The sequence below is a fragment of the Aegilops tauschii genome, chromosome 6, assembly GCF_002575655.3.
Source record: "Aegilops tauschii subsp. strangulata cultivar AL8/78 chromosome 6, Aet v6.0, whole genome shotgun sequence".
Classification (NCBI taxonomy): domain Eukaryota; kingdom Viridiplantae; phylum Streptophyta; class Magnoliopsida; order Poales; family Poaceae; genus Aegilops; species Aegilops tauschii.
The window spans coordinates 8,509,903-8,524,070 of record NC_053040.3 but is presented as its reverse complement, the minus strand read 5'-3'; the positions used below and the strand labels follow the sequence as shown (position 1 = coordinate 8,524,070).

At 41.4% G+C, this 14,168-nt stretch overlaps 1 protein-coding gene and 1 long non-coding RNA gene across 2 annotated transcripts; both read right to left on the bottom strand.

Annotated features, from left to right (window-relative positions):
- Positions 1 to 426: 426 nt before the first annotated feature.
- Positions 427 to 5,609, bottom strand: LOC109773477 (NEDD8-conjugating enzyme Ubc12). Its single transcript, XM_020332170.4, has 6 exons — positions 5,341 to 5,609; positions 4,318 to 4,430; positions 2,281 to 2,389; positions 1,221 to 1,299; positions 1,032 to 1,148; positions 427 to 849 (listed from the first exon to the last, which is right to left on the bottom strand). Exons 2-6 carry the CDS (start codon positions 4,424 to 4,426, stop codon positions 712 to 714), a joined length of 552 nt encoding a protein of 183 aa, XP_020187759.1. The 5' UTR covers positions 4,427 to 4,430; positions 5,341 to 5,609; the 3' UTR covers positions 427 to 711.
- Positions 5,610 to 8,385: 2,776 nt separating this feature from the next.
- Positions 8,386 to 13,175, bottom strand: LOC109773480 (uncharacterized). The gene is made up of 4 exons (XR_012186944.1): positions 13,038 to 13,175; positions 12,863 to 12,941; positions 9,644 to 9,690; positions 8,386 to 8,519 (listed from the first exon to the last, which is right to left on the bottom strand). It is a non-coding gene; the product is annotated as an uncharacterized lncRNA (long non-coding RNA).
- Positions 13,176 to 14,168: the final 993 nt, after the last annotated feature.

Genomic DNA, 14,168 nt, shown 5'->3' with positions numbered 1-14,168 from the left:
TTTCAGTTGAAGCTACCCCCGCTCCGGGAGTGGAGTTCTGGAGCGGTGAGACTCCGAACAGGCCCTTTATAAGCACTAAAAACTTACACCAATGTTTGCCAAAAAAAATCAAAATCGTTTTTTTTTTTGAATTTACAGCTCAAACTAAGAAGGGGACTTTCATTCACAAGTCAGCTTGTTTTCGTTGTAACTTGGTTTTCACCAGATATTTACTACAGTCCCGACATTTTGTTCACCGCGATTTTCTAGAAGCATCTGCAAATTCAAAGTCTCAAGCAACACTAAGATTATAGGTTTGCCTAGAGATTTTGATATGATAACATTAAATTCAAAAGGATAGATTTCAGCCTTCAGAGTGCCTTTTTTCCCTCCCCAAAAGGTAGATACAAGACCTGCGTAGGTGATTTCTTTGTTGGGTCAAGATAATTCAGTTAGACACATCCACACCCCTGACTTACTTTTCAGCTCGATACAGGCGAGTTTCGCTGCATAATGTCACCACGTTTCTTCATGTTACACGACAATTCCAGAACATCCACCAAACAAGCACAATAACAGTCACATCTTCTTGACACAAACAAATATGATAGATACATTTCCTGGGTATGCCGCCCGCATTTCTTCAGATTGTGCAATGGTTGGCATTCAAGGCTAGGGTAGATGGGCGCAAGCCAGAAGCAAGCACGTAGCAGGCCTGCCCACCCGCCCGCCTTACTTGCACCTTGGGAAATGGGTGTTATCGACATAGCCTCCCGACATTGCCATCTGAACGTTTCTCTGGAACTTCTGCGGGTTGTCCCGGAGGACGGCCGCGGCTTCATGATTCAAGGGGTCCTCGTCGTTGGGTTGCTGCAGACATTAACAAGGTGGTTTGTGACCAAAACACATGACGAGAAAACAAAACAGAAACAAATAATTATATTATTCCCTGACAACTAATAAATTTTATCAGAAACCCATCAGATAAACTACATTTTGAATGGAAAACCGGACGTTGCACGGTTAATCTAATATGATATGATGACACTTACTGAGAAAAGAAGGTTTAAACCATAGATTATGGTGTTGATATTCAAGACAGGCTTCCAGTCTTCACGCAGAATGTTCAGGCAGACATTTCCTTCTAGGTCAATATTGGGATGGTAAACCTGAAAAGATACTACATTAGCAATAGTCAACTTATGATGATGAATGAAAGGAGTCAAAGCTGTGGTGCTTACCTTGGTCTTGCACTTGACCTTCGGTGCCTCATGAGGGTAGGAAGGAGATACTTGGAAGGTGAAAGTGAATGACCCACCTCTAAGAAAGAAAACATATTGTGGATATTAGAATAACAGACTAATATTGTTTTTTATCAACTGATAAGGTTAATATATCTATATGGTGATGGGCCTTGGTTCATCAGGGTAACAAAATAACTACTGTACAAAGGTGGGCCAATCTGCATGGCTTGAGGGGAGGGATTTAGGAGAAAGATGAGACAAACTGTAACAGAACAAAGACTTTAGATGAGAGAATGGTTTCCCTTATTCTTGCTTCATGCAAACCATAAGACTAACTCTTCTTACAGGAGTTACTAGAAAAACATAAAGACACAAAATGCTTCTAAGAAAATAAGGAAGATATTAACTAACTCAAGGAAATATCTTATATGAGAACTAGCTATCGTCTGCTGCTTTTACGGCTCGATTGGGGCTACATGTACACATGACACCTATAGGTGATCCATTTTCGCATCCCCATATCTACATTTTAGGTAAATACCCCAACAATATTCTTCATCAACTATAAAGGGGGCCAACAAAAGTAATTTCTCTCACCATAAGAAAACTGAATTAGTAGTGAAAAGATGATATATATAATGGCCAGGGGAGTGGGACATGAATGATATGGAAATGATGAGAAATAAAGAAACTAATTTAACAATCGTCATCAACTGCTCCTCATATTTCTATTTAAGTACTATAAATGGAATAATCTTTCTTCATGCTATGTCAAGAGATATTTGCGGGAGGTGTGATTTAACTGTAAAATAAAACTAAGTTAATTTCTCTTATTAATTCATATTCATCAACAAATATTCCTTCAAACACGTACCCAAAATGCAAGACTGAAATTTGTTAACAGCCATCTAAAACTACCTATCCCTCCATTTATGTGGCAACTAGTAACAGTGCATGTTTTTAAGTAGCTTGAATGTTCAGTGAAGATTACTATAGCATGACAAGAGGACGAAAAGGAGAGTAGGTATAAAAGAAGCATCTATAATAAGATACTTACAGATAGTATCCTTCGTCAGGTCGTAGAGTAGCTTCAAAGTTCATGAGATCATCCTTTCCGTTTGGGAAGGAAATTTTAGTTGTCTTTGGTAGGTTAAGCTCAGCAATATCTGCAAGTTAGAACAGAAATTGTCAACAAGATCCATATTTTGAGAACTATCCAGATAGAAAGGAGTGATATACATCATCTACATAAATCAGGAACACATGAACAGATAGGTGGATATTATCACACCACAGGTTTGAACAATAGAAGAATCACATAATATTCAATTTTTAATACGGATGTATTTCTGTATTGGATCATATTTCGCGTATCAAACTGTAGTTAAAATAGTACATTTGAGATTCAACCCTGGATATAAGATATCTGGGCCTATAAAGAACTACTAGTCTATTTGAGTCGTCAACATAGTACTCATGGCAACCGTGGGGCATCGGTATGCCGGGTGACAATGAGGCTATACCAATCTCATCCACAGCAGCAATAATTGCTATATCCAGTGTGCAAAGCCCAAAAAGGAAAACAGGGGATAGATGTGCCACCCAGGCACCCAGTGTACTATCACTTGGCATACTACCCCAACAAACCTCAAGGCTGCACCATCTCTCTTCTCCCGACTACTCGCTACATCAGCCATGTTGCCAGCTCATCCTCTCCTCCACACCCTCTTATGCCCCACCATATACCTCCCACCCTGCTCCTGCAGCTGCTCTGCCTCATTTTCAAGCTGCGATATGCAGCATAGAGACAAAATCCAGTGGCAAAGAGAACATGGTAATACAGATTAACGCACACATACCGCCAATTAGCGTGTTTCACCACTTCCCCATGACCTCCAGGCTAGGCAAGAAGCCATGGCGGCCCTCCTCCGGACCAGGATAGCTAGGTGGCATCTATGTGTTGATTGGGCGACAGTGTGATAACTGACAACTATATTATTATACATGTCAAACAAAAAGAACAACAGATGATAATGATTGGTACAAAGATTTTCCAATTTTTCACACATGAACCATAGCCCATGATGGCGAGTCATAACCAGTAGAAGCTCACCAATATGGTAAACAACAGAGTTTATATAGCAAGGTAACATATATAGCAGTCCCTAGACCAGTACAATCAAACAGAGCCCTTTTTAGTCTTTTGCACAAATGATTTACAAAATTAGTCAACTACATAAAAAAACAGGTGGTAATATGTGTATAATTTCCTCAAAATAGAGTAGTTAAGTAATCTACTTAGGAGCGAAACTCCCTCCGGACTGGTAGTAGGCTCACCAGTCACCGCCAGCAGATAATTCTAGATTTAAGTTGCATACTCTAATCACACCAAATCCAAAGTGGTTTCTCGCCCTCACCCGCGCATTAATTAGCCACACATTAATTTTCACCGTTGATTGGGCATTGGCAGGGAGTGATGTGCGCTCCAGACCACTGCTTGCAGGAGGCCAAGGGTCGGCCCATTAATCGCTGCATGCATGAGGCATGAGTAATATGCGCACACAGATGGGCTTCTTTTACGGAGGTAATTAATTGCTCAGGAGAGCTAACTGCCTGTCTTGGTCGTGGCGCCTCCTGCCCTATATTCCCATCCGGAGGGAGTAGTACATTGTAATGAGAATGGAAAACAAAAAAAATCATATGCTTACAGACAGATGTGAATGCACATGGTTGCAGGAGACGGATTTCAGGCTAGCACTTATCAATACACAATGCATAGCATCCCATTGTGGTGGATTATGATAATCTTTTTTGGTTGACCCTTAACTAGTGGTTTTAATCTTAACTATAGAGTGCTCTCTGATATATTTTTGGTATATAGAGCATATGGGATGAATTGTGAGAGACTCAGAGGGCAGCCATCGATAACTGTAACTAACTAATGTGATTTATCAAACAGAAAAATACACGTTTCACAGCAGCCTTAAAACGAGCACAAAAAATGCAGACTGAACCATATATCAAGTGTCAACATTTTGAACTGACACACCAAATGGTTGAAAGTAACATAAGATCAAATCACTTGTCAAACAACCTTTGTGGAGACGTAATTCCCCTGGACTTTGCTTCTTAACAGGAGGGCCCCCATTTGAGTTGGCTGCCTCTTCCTTCTTCTGCCCCTTGATCTTAAAAAGGTTTATCATCTTTCTGTGGAACATGAGAAGAGTAACGAGAATGAGCTAAAGAGAGCAGACTTTTTTGTAAAAACAAAGATGAACACAAGAGAGGTTCCAGTCAGGCTGAAGAATGGTTTTTCATACAAACAGGTGGTAATGATGAAGCAGAAATTCTTTAAAAAAAAACAAGTTCAGTTCCATTTAATTATGGGCTTCTTCAATAACAAATATGTTGTTGTCAACCTATTCAACCCTGAAGGCATTAGCCCTGATTAACCTGAAGATAAAACAAAAGATAATTCTAACAAGATATTTAACTCAGAGGACATGAACAATAAAGCTGACACCGAAATCTATATATTATACCTGGTTTCCTTCAAGAACGAATCAGTCAGCACAGGGACCGACAAAATCTACCAACTGACAAACTTCACAACAATTTACCATGCCTTGTATGTTCCTAAGCCCAACTAGGCTGCCTCATCCATCCCCGACATAAGCCCAATCTAATACTTATACAGTATCACGCCTAACTGATTTGCACACCTAAATTCCCAGCTCTTCCTCGGAGCATCTTCTCGAGCGAATCCTGTCTAATCTAAAACCGCTTTTCGCACTAGGTTTTCCTAGTTATTTGAGAGAGATTCTCCTCCTAAAGGTTTTTTTTCTGCATCTTTGGGATTTGGGAACAGACGGCAGCCTATTGCAGACCCTAACATGGCACGCGTCTCAAAACCGTCTTTCCCCGTCTAACGCACGCAATCGACTCGTCATATGAAATCGTGAACAGCAAATAGCGGCGGCGGCGGCATGAGACGCTACGGCGCACAACAGCGACGGGATAAGCAGCAGCGAGTTCATAGCAGCGCCAGCGAGTTCGTACGGCGGTTCGGCACAGATCGGCAGACAGAAGCGCGACCAGGGGGGAGCAGGGGCAGTACCAGCGGCCCCGGGCGGGCGGGGACGGAGCTCGGCGGCGTCGAGGGGCGCGGGCGGCGCGGATCCGGAGCGGCGACCGACGGGAGCGGCCGCGGATCCTCGGGGGCGGCGGCGGGGAGAGGATCGGCGGGCGGGGACCGGCGGGGAGGCGCGAACCCTAGGTCGGTCTCCTCGCTCGCGCTCGCGGTGGGGCGCCGGGTGGGAGGCGGAAGAGAAATAGGGGAGACGACGGGAGGAAGGGAGGGCGGGGGTGGGGAATCTATGCGGTGGCAATCCGGCCGTAGTTTTGCGGAAAGTAGGAGGGCTCTTCGGGTAGGGGTGAGGCCAAAGCGGATTCGGTCCAATCATCAATGTTCTTCTTTCTCCGGATCCGAATACCGAATTATTTATATCGGATTCTTGTTTCTTTTCAAACAATAAGGTAGAAGTCATGCGGACACTCATCTAACAAAACTAAAAAGACAACAGGCAAAAAAGAAAATTACAATCAAGACCGAAGAATCCCCCGAGCTTGATGCCAGCTTCCGCCATCCGCCTCCGACGCCACAATAATGGATATCGAAGGAAGCTACAATCGTCACCGAGGAGTCCTCTGAGCTTGTTGCCAACTTTCGTCACCCGACACCACCATAGCAGAAATCGGTGGTGCAATGCTGACTTGATCGGCGCACCGGGCCATCGGCTACACTGCTCTTGTATCACGCTCCATCGATGGGGCAAGAGAACCTTGAGTGCGGTGGGAATGGACGGTCACGTTGTTGGAGTGGTATTCCTCAATCCTACTCCAGGCTTCTCCTTCGGTGTGGGATCCGCACCAACCAAGGCATCAAGCGAGATATTCATCCAAGCAAGCCACAAGGCAATGTTCTCTTGGCTACTGTACTTCGTTGACCTTATCTTCTTAATGTTTGTTCGTGTCTCCACTTGATCATCGACCTCCTCTGCTTCGAGGTCATTCTCCTCACCCTTGTCATCTTCAAACCTCTCATAATCATCGGCCATTGACAACTCCATGTCAACGAGTCTGAGTATGTGCGACTCATCCGATTGGGATATGGAACTTGCAACATCATGTTCGCCCCGCACTACAATCAACAAGGACAAACACGCCACACGACCATCACCACATTACATCATCAAGACCCCTAGCTAAAAAAGGAAAGTGCTTTTATTTACCTTTCAGGCAGACACTTGGCGGGCATGATCATCATCGACGACTGCGGTGGCCGTAGGTGGCGGAGGAGGAGGTGAGGGGGTGGCCGGATATGGAGTGGAAGCTATGCGAGCTACCAAACATGGAGAAGGCGTTGGAGCGAAGGGCTTCTTCCCCTTCTTTGCTATCGCCTCGTTGAGGGCCTTACCAGTCGCGGCCGTGGATGGCGCGGTGGACCGTTCCCATTCGCTTCTTTGGCGTCGACGCGTTCGCCAACTCTGGCAATGTAGCGTCGCCAGGAGTGGTCGGTGGGGTTGTGTAGGCGGCTGGCAATTCCTTTCCTGTCAGAATCAGAATCAGGGCCTTTGGTGGTAGGCGGGACTTTACAACTTTGAGGAGTAAACCTTGAGAGTTTGTAGGTGCAACTTGACTTCTCAAAACAGAATTTTTTGTGGAGTTTAACCCTTTTTAGGAGTTTGATTAGAGCTGCTTTAATCCTTTGACTTATTTTCTCCCAAGAAAAACAATACCCATATTTCAAACGGTGGGATTATCATGCATCATTGTATATCAACAATGCAATATCATGTCACCTAGACTTGCAATTAGATCAGATTGTGTGTTGGATGTTAGAAATCGGTTACCATGTCGATGCTAACTGAAAATTTAGTACCGCCCGGATCAAGAAAAGACTGCCAAGTTGGGGTGGAGGGAGTATTCATCTCTGGCATATATGCATGTTGATTTGCGACATGTAAACCCATGCATTCTCAGGTAAACCGATTAACATACATGAATGCAAATAGTACTAGTTCAACATATCCAGCTCTTGGTCAGGATACCCGAATATCATTAATTTCACATATGTATGCATTTACGTCTGGTTCATGAACAATACCTATTTTGCTTCCTTGTTTTCGGTTACAAGGCTGCATTTGCTTGCGTGAACGACGCGTTTCAAGTTCAGCCGCGTTATTGAAAATTCATTGTATCAATATTCGGTGCGTTTTTCTTGGAGCACATTGCCACATATTAATTCTTGGATGCGTTATTTATGAAGGAATTAATCCCTCATTCTCCATAGTAGACTAGAAAGACCAAAAACTCAAAGTTGCGAAATTTATTGGAGAAAAGGAAGTCAAGCTGAAAAATAGAAAGATACAAAGTTGGGTTACTAACTATTTCATTAAAATTACTCTACGTAAATTTAGCGTTAGTTAGCTTATCAATTTGAGATGACAGGGGGCTTTGTCGGTAATTACAAAATCTAGTCATGTCCTACAACACGGTTCCATTTTTTGGTACATATTTCTCTCAGATTCTTATTTTTATCGTTACTTTTTACTAGAAGGCATGAAAGTTGTGGTTCGAGAAACAAATAATAATAAGATGGTGTATAAACACCAAATAATAATAGTTGTCGGCATGGTAGAAGAAAAATCAACAACAAAATTTCATGAGACGCATGGTTCCACACTTCGACAACATTATACATGTGGGTAATTGCTACTTACTCCGTTCCATAATTCCTGTGGTGGTTTTAATTCATATAGTAATATATTCAACATGACCGAGTTACCAAACAACGACCAAGGAAACAGTACGGCTTAGATTTAAGCACCTGCAATCATAGAGGAGAGCATGCAAACATTATTTATCTGGATTGGAGATCTACAGTTTGTAGAGGAAACAAATCAGGGCAGTTAAAACTCATGAGACATTATACTATTACGAGCGAACACATGATATGCAAGGATCAAAAATCTAAACTGGAACTCTCAAGTGTGATGGTGAAGGAATGACACACGAATACCTCTATAAGCTTCCTTACCTCGCAGCATTGTAAAGGAGGTGGAGCAGGGCTGCAGCTGCTACACCATGTGACGAGCAAGGCCTGCGTGAGGACTCAGGACATGACTAGCAAGGCCTACACCATCTGAGGGTGCATCTTCTGATCCGAGGGTCCAGATCTTCCGCAGCAAAGACGGGACAGTCATAGTTGCTAATCTCCATGGATTAATGTGGAGGCTTCAAAAGAGCATCAAATTAGTAAATATATATATCAGATTTGTTGCTCTTTCTGATAAGTCATCAATCTAGCCAAAGTAGCACTTTTTTTTATAGAAGACACCCAGTCTAAGAACCTCTTATTGCTGATTAAATGAGATAAAAATCTATTATGTATTTATTTTGAGTAAGAATTACACATTAACTAAGAAATAGGCAGTTGCAAAAAGTGTGTGCCAACTACAACTTCGGTATACAACAGGAGAAACTTTCCAAGAAACATTTGCGCTAAGATCCAAAATTCTGCAGGTAATGAGAAAATCGTAACAGAGATGAATGGCATCAGGGGTGGCAAATGTTTCAGGACCCTACTGTCAGCTCATGGGCTAGAAGATTTAAGGAGGACTTCTCTCTCCTCATACATAGAGCCAAAGAGAAGCACAGACAGTTTATTTCCTCCTTCATTCAATCTTTTGTTCTCCCTTAGGCTAGCTCTCCTTCTCAGCTCCTACCCTACTACACTCTTTTAGCATGGCCATGGATGTAAGGTTATGACTTTGTAAGACCTTTTTTTGATACTTTAATTTAATACATACAGTAGGAGCCTCTCCTACTGTTTCAGGTGTCAAAAAAAATGTTTCAGGACATAAAAGTGGTCTGCACTAACAGGACATGACCTAGCATTTTCAGAGTAAGTACGACTCGATGTTCAGTTCAGTGACCAAGTGGCATGAGTGAGCAGCTGCAACCTGTATCAAAATAACTCTGTAAGGTCAAGTGTGTCTACTTATCCTCGAGTCTGACACCACCATGTATGAGGAGAGGGAAATGTACGCCAGCCAACGGTGGGGATGTTGCTGGCAGAAAACAAATACAGCCCAACTAACTTGATACAAGGCTTTCCAGAGTGATAATTATGGGCCTTCAAATTATCTGTTATGTTATGCTACACCTTCGTGGGTAGGTCAACACAGAATACTTACTACTGCACTATTCAGTTTTGAGATCAGATGCCATTATTAGACCATTCAGAAATAAAAGAGGAATATAAAGGAAGAGATGGTTACAAATGCAGAACATGATTTGGTATCTACTTAGTAAAGCAGAAACAGCAATCATTATAATGCCGTAAGTTTAGTCTGTACCTGCTGGTGAGCAAGATCATGACCTCCAGTTCTTGGGCACATCATAACTGTACACATGAAGAGGGCAAGACATAATTCACAGGTTATATAACCCCTGCTTGCATTTGGGGCTTTCCTTTTTTTAATAAAGAAACTGCATGGATTAGCAGCTGCTAAATTCAACGGTAAACTGAATAGCAGCTTTGTTGCCAAAGCTTTCAACAGCCCATTCCACAAAGTGCCCCTAGAGGTAGAGTGAAAATGAAGACCATTTATAACACCAGAAGTTTCCCAGTGAACAAAAGAAAAGTTCAGAGCATGAGTATCTATCCCAGAGTTAGCGCGAAACAAGTGTTCTAGTGTGAAAGTTATCTGCCATGCAAGTATCAGGTTCAGTGTTGATACTTGAAATAGAAACTAACACCATTTAGCCTCTCTGAACAAATCTCCAAATGTTCATTTGCTTTGTATTTTAACATGAAATGGTGGCATATTAATCACCATTTGCTGGGCACACCCCTGATTTTAGCTGCAACTAACATAATTGTATGTTAACTCACTGCATGTTCTGGACTTGCAGTTCCTTGAATGGATTGGGTGTCGTATTCCTCCTTTCAAACTTAATAGTAGAGAGATATGATAAGACTAACTCATGACGTCTTCTTTGGTTTAGTTCTCACGATTTAATTCATTTTACAATCATGATTTAGTCTCGGATAGGTCAGCTTTTCACAGTTAAAAGTTTCCAGCAAATGTCAACCATAGAATTTAGGAACAAAGCATATCAATCTTTGAAGAATACAGGGAAGAAGAAAAAGGCGAATGTACACCCAACAGAAATACATTTTCTAAGCATAGCCTAAACATCAAACATTGAACTGCAATTTTAGTACTAATTGAAATATGATGGAACAAACAAGACGATGAAACAAAAATGCTGATAGAATTCAGCATGAAAGCAGATCATAGCAATGTTTTTAATGGAAACCAGGACAGGGCAGTTTTTTGCTATCTGGTTTGCTGGGTCCTGGTTTCAACAGAAAATTGATCCATCCCCACATCCAATTTCCATGATCTTAAACGGAAGTCAGAAGCACAAATATATTCCAGGACTTATCATTTTCAGAGATTGCAGGCGATGCTTTCTTCTCTACTGAATAATACATCGACACGTTGGTGTTCAAAAGTTAATAGCAGATAAAAGATATCATCCAGTTAGGAAAAGAACACAAAAATAGGAATTACCAGCTTGGTACTCAGAATGGCGGGAGAGGAGAGGAGATGGGCGAGGATGCAGCTCCAGAGGCGGAGCATGGCGCAGGCGGCGGCGCGGCGGCGCCGGCAGCGAGGGAATGGGGAACGATGGCGAGACGAGGAGACTCGTGAAGATTTGCCTGGTACAAACGCGACTGGGCCGGGCCGGGGCTAGTAGATTAGAGTGACTAGCTCGAGTAGCAATTTGGCGGCCAAGACGGCGAGTAGTCCATGATGAACAATTTCAGAGCCCTCTTACTGCCATGGGGTTTATTAACAGCTACTTGGAGGACCTTCAAATTTTTTTTTAACACAGTACAGACGCGAGCGCTCATATACACGCGCATACACTCGTCCTATGAACGCACACACGCACACCCTACCCCTATGAGCACCTCCGAAAGACTGAGCCGGCATATCATCTTGAAATTTAAGAAGTCACCGTAGGCACCTCGTCGTCGACGGGAACGTCTCCTCCCACTGAATGCGCATCGCCGGAAATCCTGAAATAATCCAGGAATAAATGTGAACACCAGGACTTGAACCCTGATGGGCTCGGGATACCACAGTCCCTCTAACCATCCAACCACAGGTTGGTTCGCAGGACCTCCAGATTTTGACGGCCCGAGATGTGCGCTCCCATCAACCACAGGTTAAACATCACAAGACCGCAACGTTGGATTCGTCCGCGTAGTGATGCATGTAAGATTTATGTGGGAGGAAGTATTTTAATTCTGGGAGACAAAGGGGTGGCGGCGGCGATCTATAGAGATGGTGCACGGAACTATTTGGGAGCCTCGACAATTGTTCTTGAGGGTCTGATTGATCGAGCTACTCTGGAAGCGCCAGCATGCAGCAAAGGCCTTTCCCACACGACCTTAGTCTACACTAGTAAAACGGCCCGTGTGTTGCAACAAGAGAAAAAGAAGTCATAATCTTCAATGGCCATGGCCATATTTTGCTGCATCACCGAGATACACTATCACTCTCATTTTCGTGTTCGTGAATAAATTTTGAAAATCATGAAAAACTCATGAACATTTTTCAAATTCATGAACATTTTTACAGATTGTCGAACATTTTCTAAAATCATGAACTTTTTTTGAATTAATGAACATTTTATACTATTTGCTATTTTTTTAATTGTGAACATTTTTAAAATATTTTTCTTGAATAGGCGGACATTTCTAGAATAGACTAACATTTTTTTGGATATTTTTTGGTGGAACAATTTTTGAAATTCAAGAACATTTTTTTGATTTAACGAACCTTTTTTGAAATGCATGATTATTCTCTGAATCGTCGAACATTTTATGAATCAATAAACTATTTTGTAAGTCACAAAGAGTTTTTGAATTTGTAGGATGTTTTTTAATTCATGGACATTTTTTGAATTGGTAAAAATTTGTTCAATTTCATTAACATTTTTAATATAGGAACTTTTAAAAAAAATCATCAACATTTCTTGATTTCTGGAAGGTTTGTTTTCAAAATTGCGAATATTTCTTGAATATGCAAACATTTTTTGAAAATTGCAAACATTTCTAACTCCACAAACATTTAAGAATTATTAAACATTTTACTAAAAAATATATTTTATTTTCGAAATTTTTTTGAAGTCCCAAATTATTTAAAGTAGAAAAACGAAAAAGTAAAAGAAAAAACAAAATTTAAAAAAACAGGCCCCCCGGACATGGCCCGGCCCAAACGGGGCGCTTCGTCTTCTCCCAGCACAAAGCACAGTATAGAAGGTTTCTACTATATAGAAGGTTTCTTGTATGAAATTAAGGCGGTCTGAAGCATGCAACTCCTTCCACGTCGGGTTTCTTTTCATGGATTCGAATAGGACTACAATTTTATTGAAAACAGAGAAAGGGATTACCTCCATGAAAGACTATAAAAGTGCATCTGAAAATTTACTTAGATAAAAAGAAGGTTTGTGGACTAAAGAAATAATAATGAAATGGCCAAAAAAAAATTGGGTACCTTGCGAAGGTGTAGTCTGATTATCGCTGTAAATTTTGTTGGTTTGGTCTTTGTTGAAAACCTCTTGCCATTCTAACACCTGAGAACTTGGTGAGCCGATAGTGAAAAGAAACTTATTGTTTGCCGAAATGTCCAGATTTAAGCATTCAGAGAATTTGTGGATGAACAAATCAACCTGTAAATTGCTGATTTCCGAATCATAACTTGAAGGATGTTTAGCAGGCATAGGAAAATCCAAGAAATCGAAGAAAGATATGAATGAGTCTATCTCTGGTTTCAATTCTTTTGTAAACTGTGGGACACAAGTACTTGTCGCAGTAGAAGACAGCTGGATGTTTGAAGTAGATGGCAATTTTGTAGCTCTGGAATGACTTGTATCACTGGAGGCACTGTTGGTGTAGTCTGAGCTGTGGACATCCTCGATGTAAGTTTTCGCAGTTGGTATGGAGTTTTTTCAGAATTGTTTGCCAAAACTTCTGACTGCAATGTTCGAGCATTTTCTTCTCCTGACACCAGTTCAAAATGGAGTAATGGGAGTTAAAGAGAGTTTTATAGTAGGATAAAAGCAGTCGGAAAGCTCCTGTTTGAGTTTAAGAAAAACTAGTAAGTACAATCTGCCTGGAGCTGTTGCATATATCAATTTACCTGAATGTTGTGCACTGAAGGATATTTGGTGTTAATGTACTCCTGTATTTCTTCAGGCAGTTGTACTTCTTCTAATTCGTTCGAGGCATCACGGAAGGGAGTTGATGAAATGTGCTTCATCTGCATTTATTAAAAAAAAAAACAATTACGAAGCTAACAAGTGTGTGAGAAAAATTGAAATATTTATAGATTCAGGTGAAAACCTTTCCTGTAGAAAAATGGCAAGCTGAAGGAGTATGTATTGTCGTTAGTTGTTTATAAGTTACTTGCAGATAACCTTCCAAGCTGAATGTTAATTCCAGGCATTGTATCAAGTACTCAGACGTGATTAAGAACCCAAAGTGGGCTATGTGCAGAGAACCAAATACCAATTTGGGTTCCTATGCCTCGTGAGGAAAACGTTAATAATCCTCACTGATAGTGACCATGGATTTAATTAGAGTCAATTATGTCTGTTTACATACTCCATGTTCGTGTATCTGATGTACTTATCAACCATGCATTCATATCAGCATATGTGCCCTACCTTATCTCATTGTTTGCACATCGACCGATCAGGAGTAATTTGTGGTTTTGACCATGCATATGATAAACATACTCGACATAATTTGCACTGTTTTTTTTCCTTCTGTTCCTTTGGCATCTATTTAATGATTTGTTC